The sequence below is a fragment of the Amphiura filiformis genome, chromosome 14, assembly GCF_039555335.1.
Source record: "Amphiura filiformis chromosome 14, Afil_fr2py, whole genome shotgun sequence".
NCBI lineage: Eukaryota > Metazoa > Echinodermata > Ophiuroidea > Amphilepidida > Amphiuridae > Amphiura > Amphiura filiformis.
In genome coordinates, this window is record NC_092641.1 from 24,604,472 (window position 1) to 24,624,646 (window position 20,175).

At 39.3% G+C, this 20,175-nt stretch overlaps 1 protein-coding gene across 1 annotated transcript; it reads right to left on the minus strand.

Annotated features, from left to right (window-relative positions):
• Positions 1-393: 393 nt before the first annotated feature.
• On the minus strand, positions 394-17,663 carry LOC140169298 (uncharacterized). The gene is made up of 3 exons (XM_072192554.1): positions 17,457-17,663; positions 7,246-8,078; positions 394-1,196 (listed from the first exon to the last, which is right to left on the minus strand). Exons 2-3 carry the CDS (start codon positions 8,057-8,059, stop codon positions 394-396), a joined length of 1,617 nt encoding a protein of 538 aa, XP_072048655.1. The 5' UTR covers positions 8,060-8,078; positions 17,457-17,663.
• Between the last annotated feature and the right edge of the window lie 2,512 nt (positions 17,664-20,175).

A 20,175-nucleotide genomic window follows, 5' to 3' on the forward strand; every position in this document is an offset into this window, starting at 1 on the left:
GCGAAACAAAAACATAGGGTAGGTAGGTTGGATTTTATTTTTTATTAATAAAGTTTTAAAGTCGCAGACAAGTTTATTTAAAATGCCCACAGTATTCAAAAATTCCTGTTTTCAGTGGTGTCTATTGGAACAAAATAATAATAATAATAATAAGTTTGTTTCTAAGCTATTATCATGATTATAGGTTTTTATTTGATTCTCAATGTGAGAAAGGGAAGAAAAGCAGTCAATTGGCATTCCAATGGACAGTGGTGCTTGTTAACAGTGAGTATGGTTGATAGAAAATATTACATTTTGCTGTAATTTTTGGAAGTAAATTATCAAAAACATAGGAGCATGTTGAGATATTTTTACATCTGTGTGAGCTTTGAGACTAACTGCTTTGGGTCTTAATTATTCTAAACTGAATATTTTGGTCACTCCTGAGTAAGTACTAACTGCAAGCATCCCATCTGATGTGACAGACAACGCTCCATCACGCACATTATAACCCACATCCTCAATGACACATCCAGTGTTGTGATAGCTAGGTGTGCCATTGCCATGCCATATGTATTTGTACACCTGCCCCTTCCTATCCCCCGTATGATAACATGCAGCATATAATTGCCTTGCATCTTCCCTGTAGGATACAGCCCTGAATACACAACTATCAGGTGGTTGTATACTACACAGATCCTGACCTACATCACCCAATGCTTTGATTATCATCTTATCCCATCTCATTACCACCAGGTATTCTGTACTGATACTAAGATGACATGGACTGAAACTAATGGATACAATCCTTTGCTGTGTGAACCCTGGCAGATTACAAACCACCAATGCATTCCCATCTAAACCTATCACAGCATTATTGGCATTAGCTGCAATACACAATGGATCCCCATTCCCATTATGAATCTGATATTTCTCTACATGGTTTGATGCTTCCTGCATTGGGAACTGATACACATAAGATTTATTCCTGCATACTACCAATATGCCATCAGGTACAGACTCACTCACTGCTGCACCACGTGGCCACACATCATGTCTCCACTCATCAGATCTGAGGGTGTACAGTAGATGTGTCTCTTCCCTGCTCACATGATATACCTCTACCCTGTCTACTCTACAGATAGCCAGGCGATCACTAGCCACAAAACACAATCCTCCACTAAAGCCAATCTTATGTTTCAACTTCCACTCCAGCCCTGAAATGTGGAAAGATAATGGGAATAAATAAGTTGTTTACATTTGTGAATTTTAAGTGAATGAATGATTGGATGGATGCATGAATGAAATCAGAATGATCATTGATTCAATACAAAGAAACATGAAGATATATGACTATGTGTATAATTCGTAAGCAAAAGCATGTCAATCGCGATTATATATACAACTTAATAATGATAAATAATATAACATTAGAAAAGCAACAAACTTATATTAATATTGTTACATTGGCTGCAGAGGATGTGCTCAACTTTTTTCAAAATTCTGATCAACATATTCATAACACTGTACGCGCATGGTGGTGTACTGAATGTTCATCCTAACACATCATGCCAATTGATGTCAGTCACACAGACTGATACACTCATTGGCAATATACATGTATGCACTGAAATTATAATGATTTTTTACCCCATTTGATCGGCTCAAAATTAATAAAAGGGGACATATCTGACAGTAGAATCTAACATTTTGAAGAAATCTTTTTTCAATGGAAATGATATTGCATAAAGTGCAAATGCAGAGAAGAATTTATGAAATGTCAGTGAAATTAACCCATACTGCCCTGTGCATGTGTTTGGACCAAAATCTGGTAAAATTGCAAATTTTTGTGTGCTACGCACCCACTGGCCTTTTACATAGCAAAAATCACCTTCATTTTGGGCTAAAATTGTCTGAAATTTAAATTTCTGACCGGAATAATATATGACCGTCTACCTCTAAATTGTAATGCTTCTGCTGCCACTGTCAATCTTATTGTAGGTCCCCTATTTGTAAACCACAACTGGGCCACTTGAGTGTACAAGCCTTCCTCACAGTGAGCTTGGGGCCTCCAAATTTGGGCCTGGCCCATGGCCCCCAAAAGGTAAATCCAACCCTGACCCCTCTCCACCAAAACGTGTATCACTATATATCTTACCAGTTCGGAGAAATTGCACTCACAATCTGGGACGGACAGAATGACAGATGGAAGGACAGACAACTGGAAAACATAATACCTCCAGTGGAGGCATAAACAAATCCTGGTGCATATCATTTTGGTCCTGTGTTACTGTGATAATTATGTGCGAAGCATGACATTTTTTTCAATTGTACAATATTAGCCCAAAATTATGCTGAAATTTTGTGTTTACCAGGCTGATTTTCAATACACTATTTTTGCCCAAAATAAATGTACAATTTTGTGTTTTCTGGGCAAGTTTTCAATTTAACATTTATGAGGGTAGGGAGTTGAAATTATCTTTTTGGGGTTGGTTTTAGGGGGGTTGAAATTTTCGTTTGGTGGTTGAGTTAGCAAGCATAGCAAACCAACTCATTTAGGGTTTCGACCCCCTTAATCCCCACCCACCCACACAAAGACCACTGCTAACTGCACACATAAAGCAAGCAAGCACACATAGTCTAAATCATTGGCTCCTACACTCTGTAGGCATGCTCATTGGATATTTGGCAAAATATTTTCCACAAAAAGGAGGACTTTTCTAACCACACATTCCCGAAATTGAAAAAGAAAGATGTTTTTCATTTACCAAACACATGCATAAATCATGAAATCTTCATTATTTTGTTTTAATGAGCCGCTTGAAGTCCATCAGCATATTACCAATCTGGTGTGAGCCAGTCAGCCAGGATTTTTCAGATGAAGGGCCAAGGGGGGAGGGGCAAGGTAACTTTTAAAGTACCAAAAATTGACAAAATGTGACAGAATAGGTTAAAAAGTGTGCTGTAAAATATCCCAGGGGGTCAAGACAGGTGGGGGAAGCTTCCCCCGGCTACTCCACTGTGTTAGCCAAAGAAGCAATAAACATAATCAGGCCTAATAAAAAAACCCAATTGTTTGATTGGCGTACCTGACCGATTAAAATTAGGCCCGACCCTAGAGTTTTTTTTAAATGAATAAATAAATAAATGAAAAATTGAATTAAAAAAATAAAAAAAGAAGAAGAAAAAGTTCCAAGGACTTCCAAACACAATTTACAGCTTTAAAAGTTAAAAAAATCCGACCTACCTACATGTACCCTAATTTTTTTTAATGTTAAGCCAATCAAACAATTTTTTAGGCCTTATTGTGCATAACATTTTCAGTCATGGTCGCAGCATGTGACTGTACACGATGAGCCGTAAATGTCCTAAATTGTATTCTGAGTTACAGTGGCGTATGAAGGGCGTATATATAGGTACCTCAAGTTGGTGTGACAAGTATCTGATTTTAATAGTGTTAGTCAAACATCTTTTAAACCAATCAATAATCCTATTGCTGAAGAGGATAATAAGCTTCTACCTATTTCTATAGAATTTTCAAATAGCTCTGGTCTTTGTTTGATTTGCCTAAATCCTGTTCAAGTGGTGAATTACAAAGCATTGTATTTTGTCTAGGTATGTATAACCAACAATTAACAAGAGAGGAACTCGTTGACTTGGGGATGATTTGAAATGACCACCAATTATGACTGTTTGAATTTATTACAGCAATGTGGAAAAAGAGACACATGTAGAAACGAAAAAAGCTACCATTTTGTTGAAGTTCAACAAACCATAACCCCGTTTCTGGATATCGTATGAAGTCAAATGATATACCATTTTGAAGCTTATGAAGTTATGATATATATATATATTCTAAACACGAAATAAAACAAAATTGACCAGGGAGGAATTTACGGCTCATTCGTCGTGTACAGTCACATATCTGTCTCTGAAAAGGTAGGCCTATTATTAGAAATATCATTCCCATTTGAGCAAAATAGGTATTGTTGAAGGGCAAAAAATAAGTGAAATTGCTAAGAAAAGGTATTTTTCCCTGAAAAAAATTCGCAAAACAATAAAGATATCTTCTAAAAGTTGGTGTTTTTTAGGCGAGTGGGGTGGTACATGTAAGAGCCGTATGAGTTTTAGCTACTTAACTAAAATCTGGCAAATAATTATTCATGTCTTGACGATTGAGGGTTTGGGCATGAAACGTGTTGGTGACACAATACACTGCACAAACAAGCACACATTGTTTAAATAATCAAAGTTCACTGGGCACATCGGAAAATAATCTGGATGTCACCCCTCCATTCCAGTGGCGTAGCTGGGAATTTTTCCAGGGGGGGGGGGGGCAAGCCAGGGGGCGGGGGCCCAAGGCCTAAATCCACCAAACAAAAATTTTGCCGCCCCTTCCTCATCAGCCCGAAAAGGTTGACCCAATATTTTTTTCGGGGGTTTGAAAAAGTGAAGAGCAAAAAAAATATGGTTATAGGCGATAGCGCCCTAAAAGCAACACATTTTGTTTTCTCACCACTAATCGTATGGTATTGTATATCGTATGGATTCCCTATTCCTCATCTCTTTTCCCCTCCTATCCCTCTCTCCTCCCTTTTTTCCTTTCTCTCTCTACTTTTTTCTCTTTTTTCCATTCCAAGTCCACTCAGAAATGGAGTGGGGAATATATGATGCAAATATGATGGAGTCTGGACTCATGAAATCTCATTTCTTTGATTACAATTTAGGAAACATGTCATTTATGAGCCCATAATACATTGACACCAAACATGCTTTAAGACTCACTTGCATTTTCTGTTTTTATTTGTTGTTGTTAATACTATTTGGGAAAGGTGCATGTGTCTTGCTTTACCTGAATTGACTCAGCTGAGCTGTGAACAGGCCTCGAAATAAGCCAGAATTTCTGAGGGCCATTTGGGCCCTTGATCTTAAATATTTGAGGGCCCTCACAATTTTTTGTGGGCCCGAATTTGGGCCCTTGGTTTTAACCTATGAATCCCGCAAAAAAAGTGAGCCGGATGTATCTTTTGCGGGCCCTCACTGATTTGGGGGGGGGGGCCTCCTTATTGCGAGGCCTGCAGGCTGTGAACACCTGAGCCAGGACTTGAGCCCCCCAAGCAAGTGTGTGCAAGGATCATCACTCTTTATATCAGACCTGGCAAAGTGCAGACCTGACCTAGAACTGGTTCCAGTTCCTTGAGGGGTGCGTGAGCACACATGGCCATCGAGGGCAAGATAGGACATTCATGGTCCCCCTACGTTTGCACTGACGTGATGACATGGATGCCAGTTTTCAGGCAAATGCCTGATTTCCTACTTTTTGTAGCTCCAAATTTCTGCACTTTTATTTATTTTCAGTCCGTTTTGAGGCTTTATAGTTCAAATTTGCGTGCATTTTCTGGCTTTTCCTGCAAATGGTTACATCAGGCCACTGGCATCCCTGCGCACATGAGGACTGGTGTATTTTGTAATGTCAGATAGGACCTGTCATGGTCCCCTACACACTGAACAAGTGCTAACCTGACCAGGAATCATGGCAAGGGGCTGACCCATAGCCAGGATTTATTTTACTGGACAATGAAAATGTGGAGCTTTAATATCAGGAAAAAATCAACTTGCATCAAAAAAGTGAACTTATGTTTTCTTTTTTTAAGTAGATCCTCTGTTAATTTTTCTTTTCAACTTTTGGGAACTTTTTAACAAAATAATTGGACCTTTTGGTAGGAGGCCTAATTGCAACCACCCCCTCCTGGCTATGGGCCTGGGGCTGACCAACCTGGAGTGTTGAAATAAAAATATATTGAGATATTTTCACTTTTTATATGATCTAGAAATTATACAGAATTCTGTGTGAAAATATTCAGAATACAATTTGGTGTATCTGAGCTGATGTGTCCCACAAAAAACCTATAGTTTGTGATGGTATTTCAATCACTTTTATGATCCAGAAGTTACATGAGATTTTGAAGGCCCCAGAATTCTATGTGATGAATAAATGGTTTAATTAATCCATTTTAGACATGTTTTATCTTACAAAAATCTTTCATCTCTATTTCATGGGGTACTGACTGATACATCATTTTTCAAAGAAAAAGTGAATCTGATGTGTGGATAAGATTGTTAATTGGACCATCCTACTTTAAAGGAGGTTCAAGTTTATACAGCGTGTCCCAAAAGTAACTTAACATTGTGAATTTGCCATATCTCAAATATTTCCTACTTCATACGAAAATGGAGAACATATTCACATAGATTGATCTTTTAGAATTATTCTGATACCAAAAACAACATTATTGATGACCCCTTGACCTTACTGTGCGACTGTACATATGTGTGTATCAAACCCACAAAAGCAAGCTCATATGTTCTTTGTTCAAGCACATGAACGATGTGCTTCCCTCAACATAAGAGTTGGTTCATTCACTGCACACGCTACATTTAGGTATGAACATTCATGGATTACATGGCCTAGCGTAAGCGTAACTGCTGTTTTAGATTATAATTAGGAATTGTTGGCAATATTAAACTTTACTTTAAAACAGTTGAAGTGAAGATGAATTCCCTATAGATCAACAGATTCAGATTCTTTGCCGAGACAAAGTCGGACAAACTCACTCAAGCAAAGTTCAGGAAATATTTTAATGTAAATTATGCACCCAGCTGAAATACAATCCAGCAACTAGTGCAGAAAGTCCTATTAACTGGATCTGTTCATGATCTACCTCGGGCAGGACGTGGAAGAACAGGAAGATCAGCTACAAACATTGATGTCATACGAAGAGTGGTGCCGAAAAGCCCAAGACGACCAGTACGTCGACTTTCAATGCAGTTAACAACGTACCGCGTACAACTGTTCATCGAATCCTCAGAAAAGATCTTAAGCAGTTTCCATATAAAATCCAGATAAAACAGAAAATGAAGATTACGCATTGAAAACAAACAAACAATCAAACAAACATAGCAAAATTAAACAAAACAGATTTGAAAAGGATAACACGTTATTTCGTGTTATCACGTCTCAAATGACAAGACTTATTTTGCGTTAAAGTGGGTTTTACGGTACGGTAGATATCCGTTAATTTCATGCCAGAGGGTCATGACCACATAGGCATGTTTGGTATCATAACATTTCTAAAAGAATTATCTACATACTGTGCAATTTTTGTAACAACACTATTAACACAACGCAAGTTATGGCCAATTCACAATGTTAAGTTACTTTTGGGACACCCTGTATTTTATATATTTTAAGTTTTATCTACTTACCATCTTCTGCAAGATTTTCTCCCACCAATGTGGGTCTGTATTCACGGGACACACTTCTCAGAATTTCCAAACTCTCTGGTCTCTGGGTGCGATCTTGATGCCAGCATCTCGTCATCAGCTGTTTCAGAAATTGGGGGCAATCATCTGGAATCTTGGGACGAAGGCGGTTCACACTAACTTGGAACATCACATATTCATTGCGCATGCCTTTGTATGGTATTTCACATGATACCATTTCCCAGACAATGATTCCAAAAGCAAATATATCACCTTTCGGTGACAGTTGCGATTCAGTTATAAGCTCTGGTGCCATCCATCTAAAGCTTCCTATGACATTTTCTGTTGTTTTGGTACTAGTAAGGTCTTTTGCGATACCAAAGTCACAAATCTTTAAGACATCATCAGCTGTTAAAACGCAATTTGGCGATTTCAAATCGCGATGCGCCAGATCATTTTTCTTGAGGTAGTTAACTCCGCGAGCTAAGTGAAAGATCCATCGGTGAAGAAGATGTTTTGGAAGTTTGTCCTTATCTTTGAGATAAGCATAGAGGGATCCTTTTGCAGCATATTCAGTTACAATGACTACATGTTCCTTCTCCAGAACTGTATCATAATACTTGATGATATTCTTGTGATTGAGTCGCTTGAGGAATTCAATCTCACGTTTAAGCTGTGTTGTGATTTCAGAATCAATTCGAATCTTCTTAGCAGCAGCTTCAATGGTCCCAAATTGTTTGGATTTCCATGTGACGTGGTAGACACTACCACTTGCTCCTCCTCCAAGATACTCATGATATGTCAAATTCTGTGACATTGTTGGCTCAAATGTAGATCTGAAATGAGGGAAATTTTGTTTTTCGGTTAATTTTGAGCAGTAACAATGCAAAGTGGTAAATTATCAAGGCAGCAAAATGATTATACTGACAGTGTTTAAGTGTTACACAATAATAAAATTGATACTACAATATTGTTTTTTTAATTTGGATGAACTTTGGATTTTTTAGTTTAAATCATTAAAGGCATAGACTAAAACTTACACGAGTTACACAACTTTATTTCAGCTAAATGAATGCAATCAAGAAAAATAGTATATAATTTCAGATAGAGCTAGGGGCTGTGATAAAAACTCATGAAGAGCTAAAAGCCACTGACCCTTTACACAAAGTATATTATTTATAACTAGGCGGTTACCCATTTTTGGCGGTTCTCGGCTGGGCGTGATTACCTGGCTGATGGTGACTACCCACCAAGTTTCATGCCCATATGACAGTTTGTAGTAATTTAACCTCAGATGACCCTGGTGACCCCAAAATGACCTTCCAAAAATTTGGCTCTAAATGTTGACTGTATCCACCAAGCCACCAAGTTTCATGCCCATATGACAGTTTGTAGTAATTTGACCTCAGATGACCCCTGGTGACCCCAAAATGACCTTCCAAAAATTTGGCCCTAAATGTTGACTGTATCCACCAAGTTTCATGCCCATACAACAGTTTTTACAAATTTGACCTCAGATGACCCGTGGGTGACCTTGGATGACCCCAAAATGACCTTCCAAAATTTTGGCTCTAAATGTTGTCTGTACCCACCAAGTTTCATGCCCATAGGACAGTTTTTACTAATTTGACCTCAGATGACCTGTGTCTGTACCCACCAAGTTTCATGCCCATATGACAGTTTTTAGTAATTTGACCTCAGATGACTCCTGGGTGACCTCGGATGACCCCAAGATGACCTTAAAGAATTTGACTCCAAATGTTGACTGTACCTACCAAGTTTCATGCCCATACGACGGTTTTTAGTAATTTGACCTCAGATGACCCCTGAGAGGAGGCCCGGGGTCAGATGAATTAACAAACATAAACCTCTTCTTGCCAGGGCAGAACTACACCCACCTACCGAGCTTGAGCCCCGTATGACCAAGTTTCATGCCCATACGACAGTTTTGAGTAATTTGACTTCAGATGACCCCTGGGAGGGAGCCCCGGGGTCAGATGACTTAACAAACATAAACTTCTTCTTGCCAGGACAGAACTACACCCACCCACCGAGTTTGAGCCCTGTACGACCTACGACGGCCTCATATTAGCAGTCACAGACAAACAAGTAGACAAACAAACAAATCTACAGACCCACAGATCTACAGAGAATAGCGTATTATAATATAGACTAGGCGGTTACCCGTATTTCGCGGTTCTCGGCTGTCATAATTATTGGCTTTTGCAGATCTCAAACCTGGGCTTCCTTGGCCAAAGTTACACCCACCGACCAAGTTTGAGCTCCAATGAAATCATTGTTTTTTGACCTATGACCTCTCAACCGTAGGTAGCTTCAATGAAATCTTTGTTTTTTGACCTATGACCTCTCAACCGTAGGTCTGACAAAAAGGTCACAATGGAACTTTTGTAATTGTTAGTCCAATTTCCACATACCCACCAAGTTGGAGGGGCAATTTGAAATTTTGACCTTTCTTGACCTATGACCTCTTAACCGTAGGTCTGACTGAAAAAGGTCACCGTGGAAACTTTTGTTTGTTAGTCAAGGTTCACCCACCTACCAAGTGTGAGATCCATAGGGACAATTGAAAATTTTGACATTTCTTGACCTATGACCTCTTAACCGTAGGTCTGACGAAAAGATCACCGTGGACACTTTTGTTTGTTAATAGTCCAAGGTCCAACCACCCACCAAGTTTGAGCTCAATGGGAGCAATTTGAAATTGTTACCTTTCTTGACCTATGACCTCTTAACCGTAGGTATGATGAAAAGGTCACCGTGGAAACTTTTGCTTGTTAGTCCCAGGTCCACCCACCCACCAAGTTTGAGCTCCATAGGAGCAATTTGAAATTGTTACCTTTCTTGACCTATGACCTCTTAACCATAGGTATGATGAAAAGGTCACCGTGGAAACTTTTGTTTTTTAGTCCAAGGTCCACCCACCCACGATGTTTCAGCTCCATATTGGCAATTTTAAATTTTTACCTTTCTTGACCTATGACCTCTTAACCGTAGGTATGATGAAAAGGTCACCGTGGAAACTTTTGTTTGTTTGTCAAAGGTCCACCCACCCACCAAGTTTGAGCTCCGTAGGGGCAATTTGAATTTGTTACCTTTCTTGACCTATGACCTCTTAACCGTAGGTCTGATAAAAAGGTCACCGTGGAAACTTTTGTTTGTTAGTCCAAGGTCCACCCACCCACCAAGTTTGAGCTCCATAGGAGCAATTTGAATTTGTTACCTTTCTTGACCTGTGACCTCTTAACCGTAGGTATGACGAAAAGGTCACCGTGGAAACTTTTGTTAGTCCAAGGTCCACCCACCCACCAAGTTTGAGCTCCATAGGGGCAATTTGAAATTGTTACCTTTCTTGACCTATGACCTCTTAACCGTAGGGTCTGACAAAAGGTCATTGTGGAAACTTTTATTTGTTATTCCAAGTTCCATCCACCCACCAAGTTTGAGCTTCATAGGGGCAGTTTAAAATTTTTACCTTTCTTGACCTTTGACCTCTTAACCGTTGGTCTGACGAAAAGGTCACTGTGGAAACTTTTGTTTAATAGTCCAAGGTCAACACAATGGCATGGCTAGATTTGCCATTTAAAGTATTTGAAATTAGACTTCAATTGAACTTGATATAACTTGACCCCGTCCTTGACCTTTGACCTTAAAAAATATAAACTCGTTCTTTCTCATATCAAGCTGCACCCACCCACGAAGTTTGAGCCCCGTATGACCTACGGCGGCCTCACATTAGCAGTCACAGACAGATCCGCAGACAGAGAATAGCGTATTATAATATAGATAATTTCAAAATAATGTTATCGGTGTACCCAAACTTACAGTCCTTTTTTTGCTGAGGACTTAAAATAAAGAGATTGTAAAAAGTCGCCCAATTGGGCAGAAAATGTGTAAAAAGTGAAAGTCCAAGTCACAAGCTTTAATTGAATGTAGGTTGCACTGTCGTAGCACTTAAAATAAAGAAATTGTAAAAAGTCCCTCCCAGGGGAGTTGTCTCTCTTACTCTCCATAGGTTGCTGTTGTCAGTATCTCTTACTCACAGTGAGGCTATGCAATATGATTAGGGGAAACTATTCCAGAGGGAGTATGTAAATTAAATGGAACAGCCATTTCAGAGGGAGTATGTAAATTAAACGGAACAGCCTTTTGGGGCCATTTCAGAGGGAGTATGTAAGTTAAATGGAACAGCCAATGGGTATGTAATTTAACTGGAACAGCCTTAACGCTTTATGCTGGTATTTCCAATTATGATATAATACGGATCTGTCTGTTTAGTCCTACGTGTTGGGGTGGGAGGGTATGTGGGTGTTAGTAACAATATAATTCTCAGGTGCTATTTGTGTACCAATTCTGAGCCCGGAAGCTGCTTTATTTGATGAGAAACGGCTGGCCCTTTGTTTTAACATTGGGGCCCTGGGGCCCATAACATTTGGCTTATGAGGCCCATGTACATAATTATGTTGAAGTTTAATTCTCAAGTGCTATCAGTAGACTCAAGATGGGCACTGTAGCTGTTTCATTTACTGAGACCCGGCCGGCCCTATGGTTTTTAGCGTTTGGGGCCCTGGGGCCCATATTGTGTGACACATGGGGCTCATATATACATATAACAATATAATGCTGAAGACCATTTACTGTACCAAATCTGAACCCTGTAGCTGCTTTATTTGCTGAGAAACGGCCGGCCCTTTGTTTTAACATTTGAGCCTCTGGGGCCCCTAGCCTTGAACATCTAGGGCCAAAATGGGCAAAAGGCACATCTACAATTTAGGGCTCATACATGTGCCATATATGAGCCCTCGTGTCCTTGTAGCTTTAGAGCTAGCCTTGTCAATCTGTTGCCCTTTATTTTAACATTTGGGGCCCTGGGGCCCATAATATATAACATATGGGGCTCATGTCTACTTGTATTTATAGAGTAACCCTGGGGCTATCAGTGTACCAACTCAGGGCCCTGAGGCTGCTTCATCTGATGAGAAACAGCATGGTTTGTGTTTTTTTACATCTGGGGCCCGTGGCCTTTGATCTATGGGGTCGAGATGGGCAAAAGGCACATCTACGGGTAGGGCCCATAAGTGTACCACATATGGGCCCTGGGGCCCTTGTAGTTTTAGCTCTAGCCTTGACAGAATGATGTGTTTGAGGAGAAGGAGATGAAGAACTAGAAGGCTATATATTTGTACACAAATACGGCTATACCCGCATGTTATCGGTCTACCCAAACTTACAGTCCTTATTTGCTGATGACTTAAAATAAAGAAATTGTAAAAAAGTCGCCCAATTGGGCAGAAAATGTGTAAAAAGTGGAAGTCCAAGTCACAAGCTTTAATTGAATGTAGGTTGCACTGAAAACTATTCCAGAGGGAGTATGTCAATTAAATGGAACAGCCATTTCAGAAGTAGTATGTAACTTAAACGGAACAGCCTATTTTGGGGCCATTTCAGAGGGAGTAGGTAAATTAAATGGAACAGCCTTAACGCTTCACACTGGTATTTCCAATTATTATATTATCATACGGATCTGTCTGTTTAGTCCTATGTGTGTGGGGTGGGGGTGTGTGGGTGTTAGTAACAATATAATTCTCAAGTGCTATCTGTGTACAAATTCTGAGCCCGGAAGCTGCTTTATTTGATGAGAAACGGCCGGCACTTTGTTTTAATATTTAGGCCCTGGGCCCATTATATTTGACTTATGAGGTCCATGTACATATGTTGCATTATAATTCTCTAGTGTTATCAGGCGAGTCAAGCTGGGCACTGTAGCACCTTTATTTACTGAGTAATGGCAGGCCCTATGTTTTAGCGTTTGGGGCCCTGGGGCCCATATTATGTGATATATGGGGCTCATATGTACATATAACAATGTAATTCTCAGGTGCAATCTGTGTACAAACTCTGATCCCTAACGATGCTTTATATGATGAGAAACGGCTGGCCCTTTGTTTTAACATTTGGGGCCCTGGAGCCCATTGTATTTGACTTATGAGGCTCATGTACATATGTTCAAGTATAATTCTCTAGTTCTATCAGTAGACTAAAGCTGGGCATTGTAGCTCCTTTATTTACTGAGTAACGGCCGGCCTTATGTTTTAGGGTTTGGGGCCCTGAGGCCCATATTGTGTGATACATGGGACTCATATATAAATGTAACAATATAATAATGAAGACGGTTTAGTGTACCAAATCTGAACCCTGTAGCTACTTTATTTGCTGAAAAACGGCCGGCCCTTTGTTTTAACATTTGGGCCCTAGAATTAACCTTGTACATCTGGGGCCAAAATGGGCAAAAGGCACATCTACAACTTAGGGCCCATACATATGCCACATATGAGCCCTAGTGATCTTGTACTTTTAGAGCTAGGCTTTTCAATCTGTTGCACCATATTTTAACATTTGGGCCCCTAGGGCCCATAATATATAACATATGGGGCTCTTGTATATTTGTAAATATAGAGTACCCCTAGGGCTATCAGTGTACCAACTCAGGGCCCTGAGGCTGCTTCATTTGATGAGAAATGGCGTGATTTGTATTTTCACATTTAGGCCCCTGGGGCCCGTGACCTTTGACCTCTGGGGCCAAGATGGGCAAAAGGCACTTCTATGGGGTAGGGCCCATAAGTGTACCACATATGGGCCCCAGGGCCGTTGTAGTTTTAGCGCTAGCCTTGACAGAATGATGTGTTTGATGGAGAAGAAGAAGGAGATGGAGAACTAGAAGGCTATATATTTGTACACAAATACGGCTATACCCGCATGTTATCGGTGTACCCAAACTTACAGTCCTTCTTTGCTGAGGACTTTAAAAATTGTAAAAAACCGCCCAATTGGGCAGAAAATGTGTCAACGGTGAAAGTCCAAGTCACAAGCTTTAATTGAATGTAGGTTGCACTGTCGTAGCACTTGAAATAAAGAAATTGTAAAAAGTCCCCTCCCAGGGGAGTCTCTCTTACTCACAGTGAGGCTATGCAATATGATTACGGGAAAACTATTCCAGAGGGAGTATGTAAATTAAATGGAACAGCCATTTCAGAGGGAGTATGTAAATTAAACGGAACAGCCTTTTTTGGGCCATTTCAGAGGGAGTATGTAAATTAAATGGAACAGCCAATGGGTATGTAATTTAACTGGAACAGCCTTAACGCTTCACGCTGGTATTTCCAATTATGATATAATACGATCTGTCTGTTTAGTCCTACGGGTGTGGGTGGATGGGTGTGGGTGGATGGGTGTGGGTGGATGGGTGTGGGTGTTAGTAACAATATAATTCTCAGGTGCTATCTGTGTACAAATTCTGAGCCCGGAAGCCGCTTTCTTTGATGAGAAACGGCCCGCCCTTTGTTTTAACATTTGGGGCCCATAATATTTGACTTATGAGGCCCATGTACATAATTATGTTGAAGTATAATTTTTTCAGTAGACTCAAGCTGGCCATTGTAGCTACTTTATTTACTGAGTAACGACCGGCCCTATGTTTTAGCGTTTGGGGCCCTGGGGTCAATATTTTGTGATATATGGGGCTCATATGTACATATAACAATGTAATTCTCAGGTGCAATCTGTGTACAAACTCTGAGCCATAAAGCTGGTTTATATGATGAGAAACGGCCGGCCCTTTGTTTTAACATTTGGGGCCCTGGGGCCCAATATATATGACTTATGGGGCTCATGTACATATGTTAAAGTATGATTCTCAAGTGCTATCAGTAGACTCAAGCTGGACATTGTAGCTGCTTTATTTACTGAGTAACTGCCGGCCCTATGTTTTAGCGTTTGGGGCCCTGGGGCCCATATTATGTGACATATGGAGGTTATATATACATATGACAATATAATACTAAAGACATATCTGTGTACCAAATCTGAACCCTGTAGCTACTTTATTTGCTGAGAAACGGCCGGCCCTTTGTTTTAACATTTGGGCCCCTGGGGCCCCAGCATTGTACACCTGGGGCCAAAATGGGCAAAAGGCACATCTACAACTTAGGGCCCATACATATGCCACATATGAGCCCTAGTGATCTTGTACTCTTAGAGCTAGGCTTGTCAATCTGTTGCACCATATTTTAACATTTGGGCCCCTGGGGCCCATAATATATAAAATATGGGGCGCTTGTATATTTGTAAATATAGAGCACCCCTAGGGCTATCAGTGTACCAACTCAGGGCTCTGAGGCTGCTTCATTCGATGAGAAATGGCGTGCTTTGTTTTTTTACTTTTGGGTCCCTGGGGCCCGTGTCCTTTGGACCTCTAGGGCCAAGATGGGCAAAAGGCACTTCTACGGGGTAGGGCCCATAAGTGTACCACATATGGGTCCTGGGGCCCTTGTAGTTTTAGCGCTAGCCTTGACAGAATGATGTGTTTGATAGGAGAAGGAGATGGAGAAGGAGAAGGAGATGGAGAAGAAACCACTGGATGGGAAGATACCCTGCATGCTATTGCATGCGGGTATAAGAAACCACAGGATGGGAAGATACCCTGCATGCTATTGCATGCGGGTATAAGAAACCACAGGATGGGAAGATACCCTGCATGCTCTGCATGCGGGTATAAATAGAACTAGACTGAGGAGAGAAAAGAAAATTTTATGGGTGAAAATAAACATGGACAATCTTGGATTGAAACATTTTTAGTGTAAAACTGTCTGTATTTTATGATTTTGGCAGATAAAAAGCTGTTTGTATCATTGAGCGGAAACATAACATTTTTTGGCCAATTTTGCCCCAAAATGACCATTTTTAGGTGACACAATTTTTCACTGTCAGATTTTGCACCCACGGACCCCTAAAATACATGGGCCTGTACAGCATTAATTCAATAGGTTCTAGTCATAAAATATGAATTCAACAGGTTTCTCCATGATATATTGCATAGTTTGCACAAAGGACATATTCAAACATGAAGATAAATGTGACAAAAGTTACGCAAAAAATTGCTGTTTTGGACATCAATTGAACTTTAAACCATGATATCATTTTACTGGAAGGGCATAGAAGCTTCAGTTACCACTCATTTTATGCAGAATTTAATACGAAACAAGTCAATACCAATTTTGTATAATTTCTAGAGTCAACAAATAAAAAATAAAAAATGTTACCCTTACCCCTTAAGGGGGTACTACACCCCTCGATAAATTTATGTCTATTTTTGCATTTTCTCAAAAACTAATAAGACAGTGGTAACAAAAGTTGTGTATATCATAGGGGCAAGGAATCTAATTACTACACTGGAATTTCAGTGACCCAAGGCAAGCGGTTAGTTATTTATGATAAGAAATAAGGTACCGCTAGGATGTACCGCATTTCCTATCATACTGAACCGCTTGTCTTGAGTCGCTGCAATTTCAGTGTAGTAATTGGTTTCCTTGCCCAAATAATATACATAACTTTTATTACCAGTGTGTTATTATTTTTTGAGAAAAATGCAAAAATAGTCACAAATTTACCACAGGGGTGTAGTACCCCCTTAATTTTCTGGCGTGTGTAAAAAATCCCTGAATTTACAAAAAATGAGTGAACAGGAGAACAAAAAGAGCTACAGACCTGAAAATTGAATCAGTATGGGATTAACTTTTGGTAAACTAGGTATTTTTTTGAAATATTTTTTACGGTTCCCAGTTCTAAATTTTCGACCAAATCGGCCACTTCCAACAGCCACACAAAGAAAATGGAGAATCCCACATACTTGAATCGATTATGCCCACAGCAATTCTTTCCATGAATATAGTAAAAAAAATTGTCAAAACGCATACTTTTTTCATAATTGTTTTTACGCATCATGTTGCATTAAATGAAATATGATATGATTTGACGTTTGACTAAGGTTTTGCGACCAAAAGTGTGGAAATCATATTTAGGAGTGAAAATAAACACTGAGCATCTTGAATTGTAGCTTCATACAATATTGTACGTACAATAAAAAGTCTGTATACTGCTTAACTTTCATTGGGTACAATACCGGGGGTACAATAGGTCCTTGGTGTAATAGTAATGGCACTTGTAATTACTTTTATTCTTTTTATTCCCTGAACTCACATGTCATATTAAACTAATATATAAATGTGCATGAACTAAATTGTTTGACATTACAAACTTGCGGACACTATCAGCAATGATCAGTATTTAAACATGCATGGATTTTAAAGTATAGTAAAAAGAATTAGGAACTATATGTATTTTATGATAATATAACTTACCCCAAGAAAAAGTTGCTCAAACATGAAGGCTGTCGTAGATCTTTAATATGCACAGTATAGGGGTGTGTATATGCTCCTGGGGTACGCTTGAGCCAAGGGAAAACATGGATATAACCAGGGCTCTAAATGAAGCTAAATGAGGAAGTAGGGCTACAGCTCAGTACACTGTAAATTACATGTAAAATATTATTATGTATTACTACATGTACTAATAACGGGTTGCCAAAATCAAACCAATGAACAATGCATAAACATGACAGGGTACTGAACTTGATTAAGCATATCTTTATTCATGTTATTTGTTAAGTTCCTTTCAATCTATATTGTTCTATTGCTTTGCATAGTCTGCAATTGCTGCATAGGTAGGGAATGGGGGACAATGTCATTCTACCAAGAAAAAGTGTAAACAGCATGGTATAATCAGACCATCCTCCTTTAAGGCAATCTTCCAGGGCAGTTGATGGATTGAAAACAATTAGAATTCTTCAAAATAGAAAACTTGTTTTTCTATTCCATATTTGGAATTGATAAGAAGTGACATACTGACATCATAGAAGTTAAAGAGAATGATTCAAATTTGCTCTTGTTTATATATTTTGTTTTGTATTTGTGACCCAAGAAGCAAACTGAGGACATAGTTTAAAACTTAAATATTGCATTTTGTGACTTTGTTATAACAATTTGTTATATATCTGCTTGTTATGTCATTAATAAGTAATAAATTTGTGACACAGTCCTCACTTTTCTTGATCAGATCACACAACTTTGCATATTTGTATCATACAACCAACTAAGAACCCTCCATATAGATGTTTGTGCTACATTTATTTTTGCATTCAAGTCAGTTACTGTCAGGCCCATAACCAGGATTTATTTGGAGGCTGATTTTGAAAAAGTGGACCTTTTTTCAAAGTTTGGACATTGTTGGATTAATGAGGGGGCGGATGTTGAAAAAGTGAAATTTTTTGTCAAAATTTGGACCTTTTTTGACAAAAAAATCATAAAAACCCCTATTTTTTTTGCTCGTTGCGCTCCCAAATGGCACTTTTTGAGTCAAAAACTCAATCCGCTCCTAGCACCCCTAGTTACGGGCCTGGTTACTGTGAAAATAACAACACACAAATATATAGTGTAAATAGATCAATGTAAGAAAACAGTTAAACCATTCAAAAGTGGCAAAGTGCAAATAATTAATCACAAAAATGTACACTTTTACAGTATTTGACAATTTGGGCTAGTCCAGTTGATATCCATACACCCACAATGGACTGACTTTAGTCTCCTACACAAGGAGTGTGAATTTTAAATGGGGTTACCTGAATGGGTGACTCCATTTGAAATCTACACCCCCTGTATTTATTTTCATGGCATGATATAACTTTTAACGACCATAATTATGTGTAATTGCTGAGATAATCAATGGTCTAAATCATTGTATTTTGATTTTCTTTTTCAGATAAAACGCAGCCAGCATCACCTGAGGACTGTTGAATTTGTGTTTACTGCCCTCGTTGTTGTACCTGTGTACAGAAGCTGTTTTATCAACTCACCCAAGTAAATCTTTAACAAGTTGCAGGTTTGTTTACAGGATATGTTTACCTTGTTTGTTTGTTTGTTTGCTTGCTTGCTTGCTTGCTTGCTTGCTTGCTTGCTTGCTTGCTTGCTTGCTTGCTTGTTTGGACTGTTGCATTGGTGTCAGATAAAACACCTATCAGTAAGATTCTTCTGCAGGGGCGTAACCAGACCTGTCCTACCCACCTATGTTTCAGATGGACATTTTATTTTTGAAAAGACCATACATACAATACATAAAAAAATATTTCGTATAGCCCCCTCTCGAAAACTAGTGCATTACATACGTACTTGCTCAATTAGCATTTTGTGTAAATATTATATAATTAGATGCGTTTTTTTATGGGCCTTTTCATTTTACATGTAAAGTCTATGGAGATTAATATTGGAGAAGGCTGGAAAGGGCGCTATAGCCTCATTTTAGGCCGTTTTAGACACTTAAATGCTCATAAAACAGAACCGCATCAAATTGTGTAACCAAATTCGCATCAAATGCTACTTGAGCAAGTACAAATATAATTAAATACTTCTGGAGAGGGGGCTATAGCTAAAACAAAAAATGTCCTATACCTTAGTGGTTATGAAACAAAGGTGTACCGGGGGAAAGATTTAAAATTTCCCAATTTCTGTGAAAAAGTTGTAGTATTTATGTGCGAGTGGCTTGCCGCGAAGCGTTTTAAAAATTTGTCTGGTCCAGGGGCCTGCCTTAGGGCCCCTGGTGGGGTCCAGGGTCAAAGCCCCGGCGGGGGCCCATGGGCGGAGCTCCTGGAAGCTCCTGGTTTTTTGCATAATTATTAGAAGCTAAAAAATAATTTTTTCAGAGCACAAATTTCCCTTTTTCTTCGTCCCTCTTTTTTTTCCTTTTCTCTTCTTCTTTCCCCTTTCCTCAGCTTTCCCCCGTCCCCCTGGTTACGCCACTGTTTTTCTGAGCACTGTTGAATTTGTGTCTGTCTACTGCCCTCATCGTTGAAGTGCCTGTATACATGAGTTAAATCTTTGACAAGTTTGTTTACCTTGTTTGTTTGTTTGCTTGTTTGTTTGCTTGGGACTGTTGCATTTGTGTCTACTGCCCTCATTGCTTGCTTTTAAATGTTTGTAAACATGTATGGCAAATTAAAGGTCTATTCAGTGATCCCAGCGAATGTTT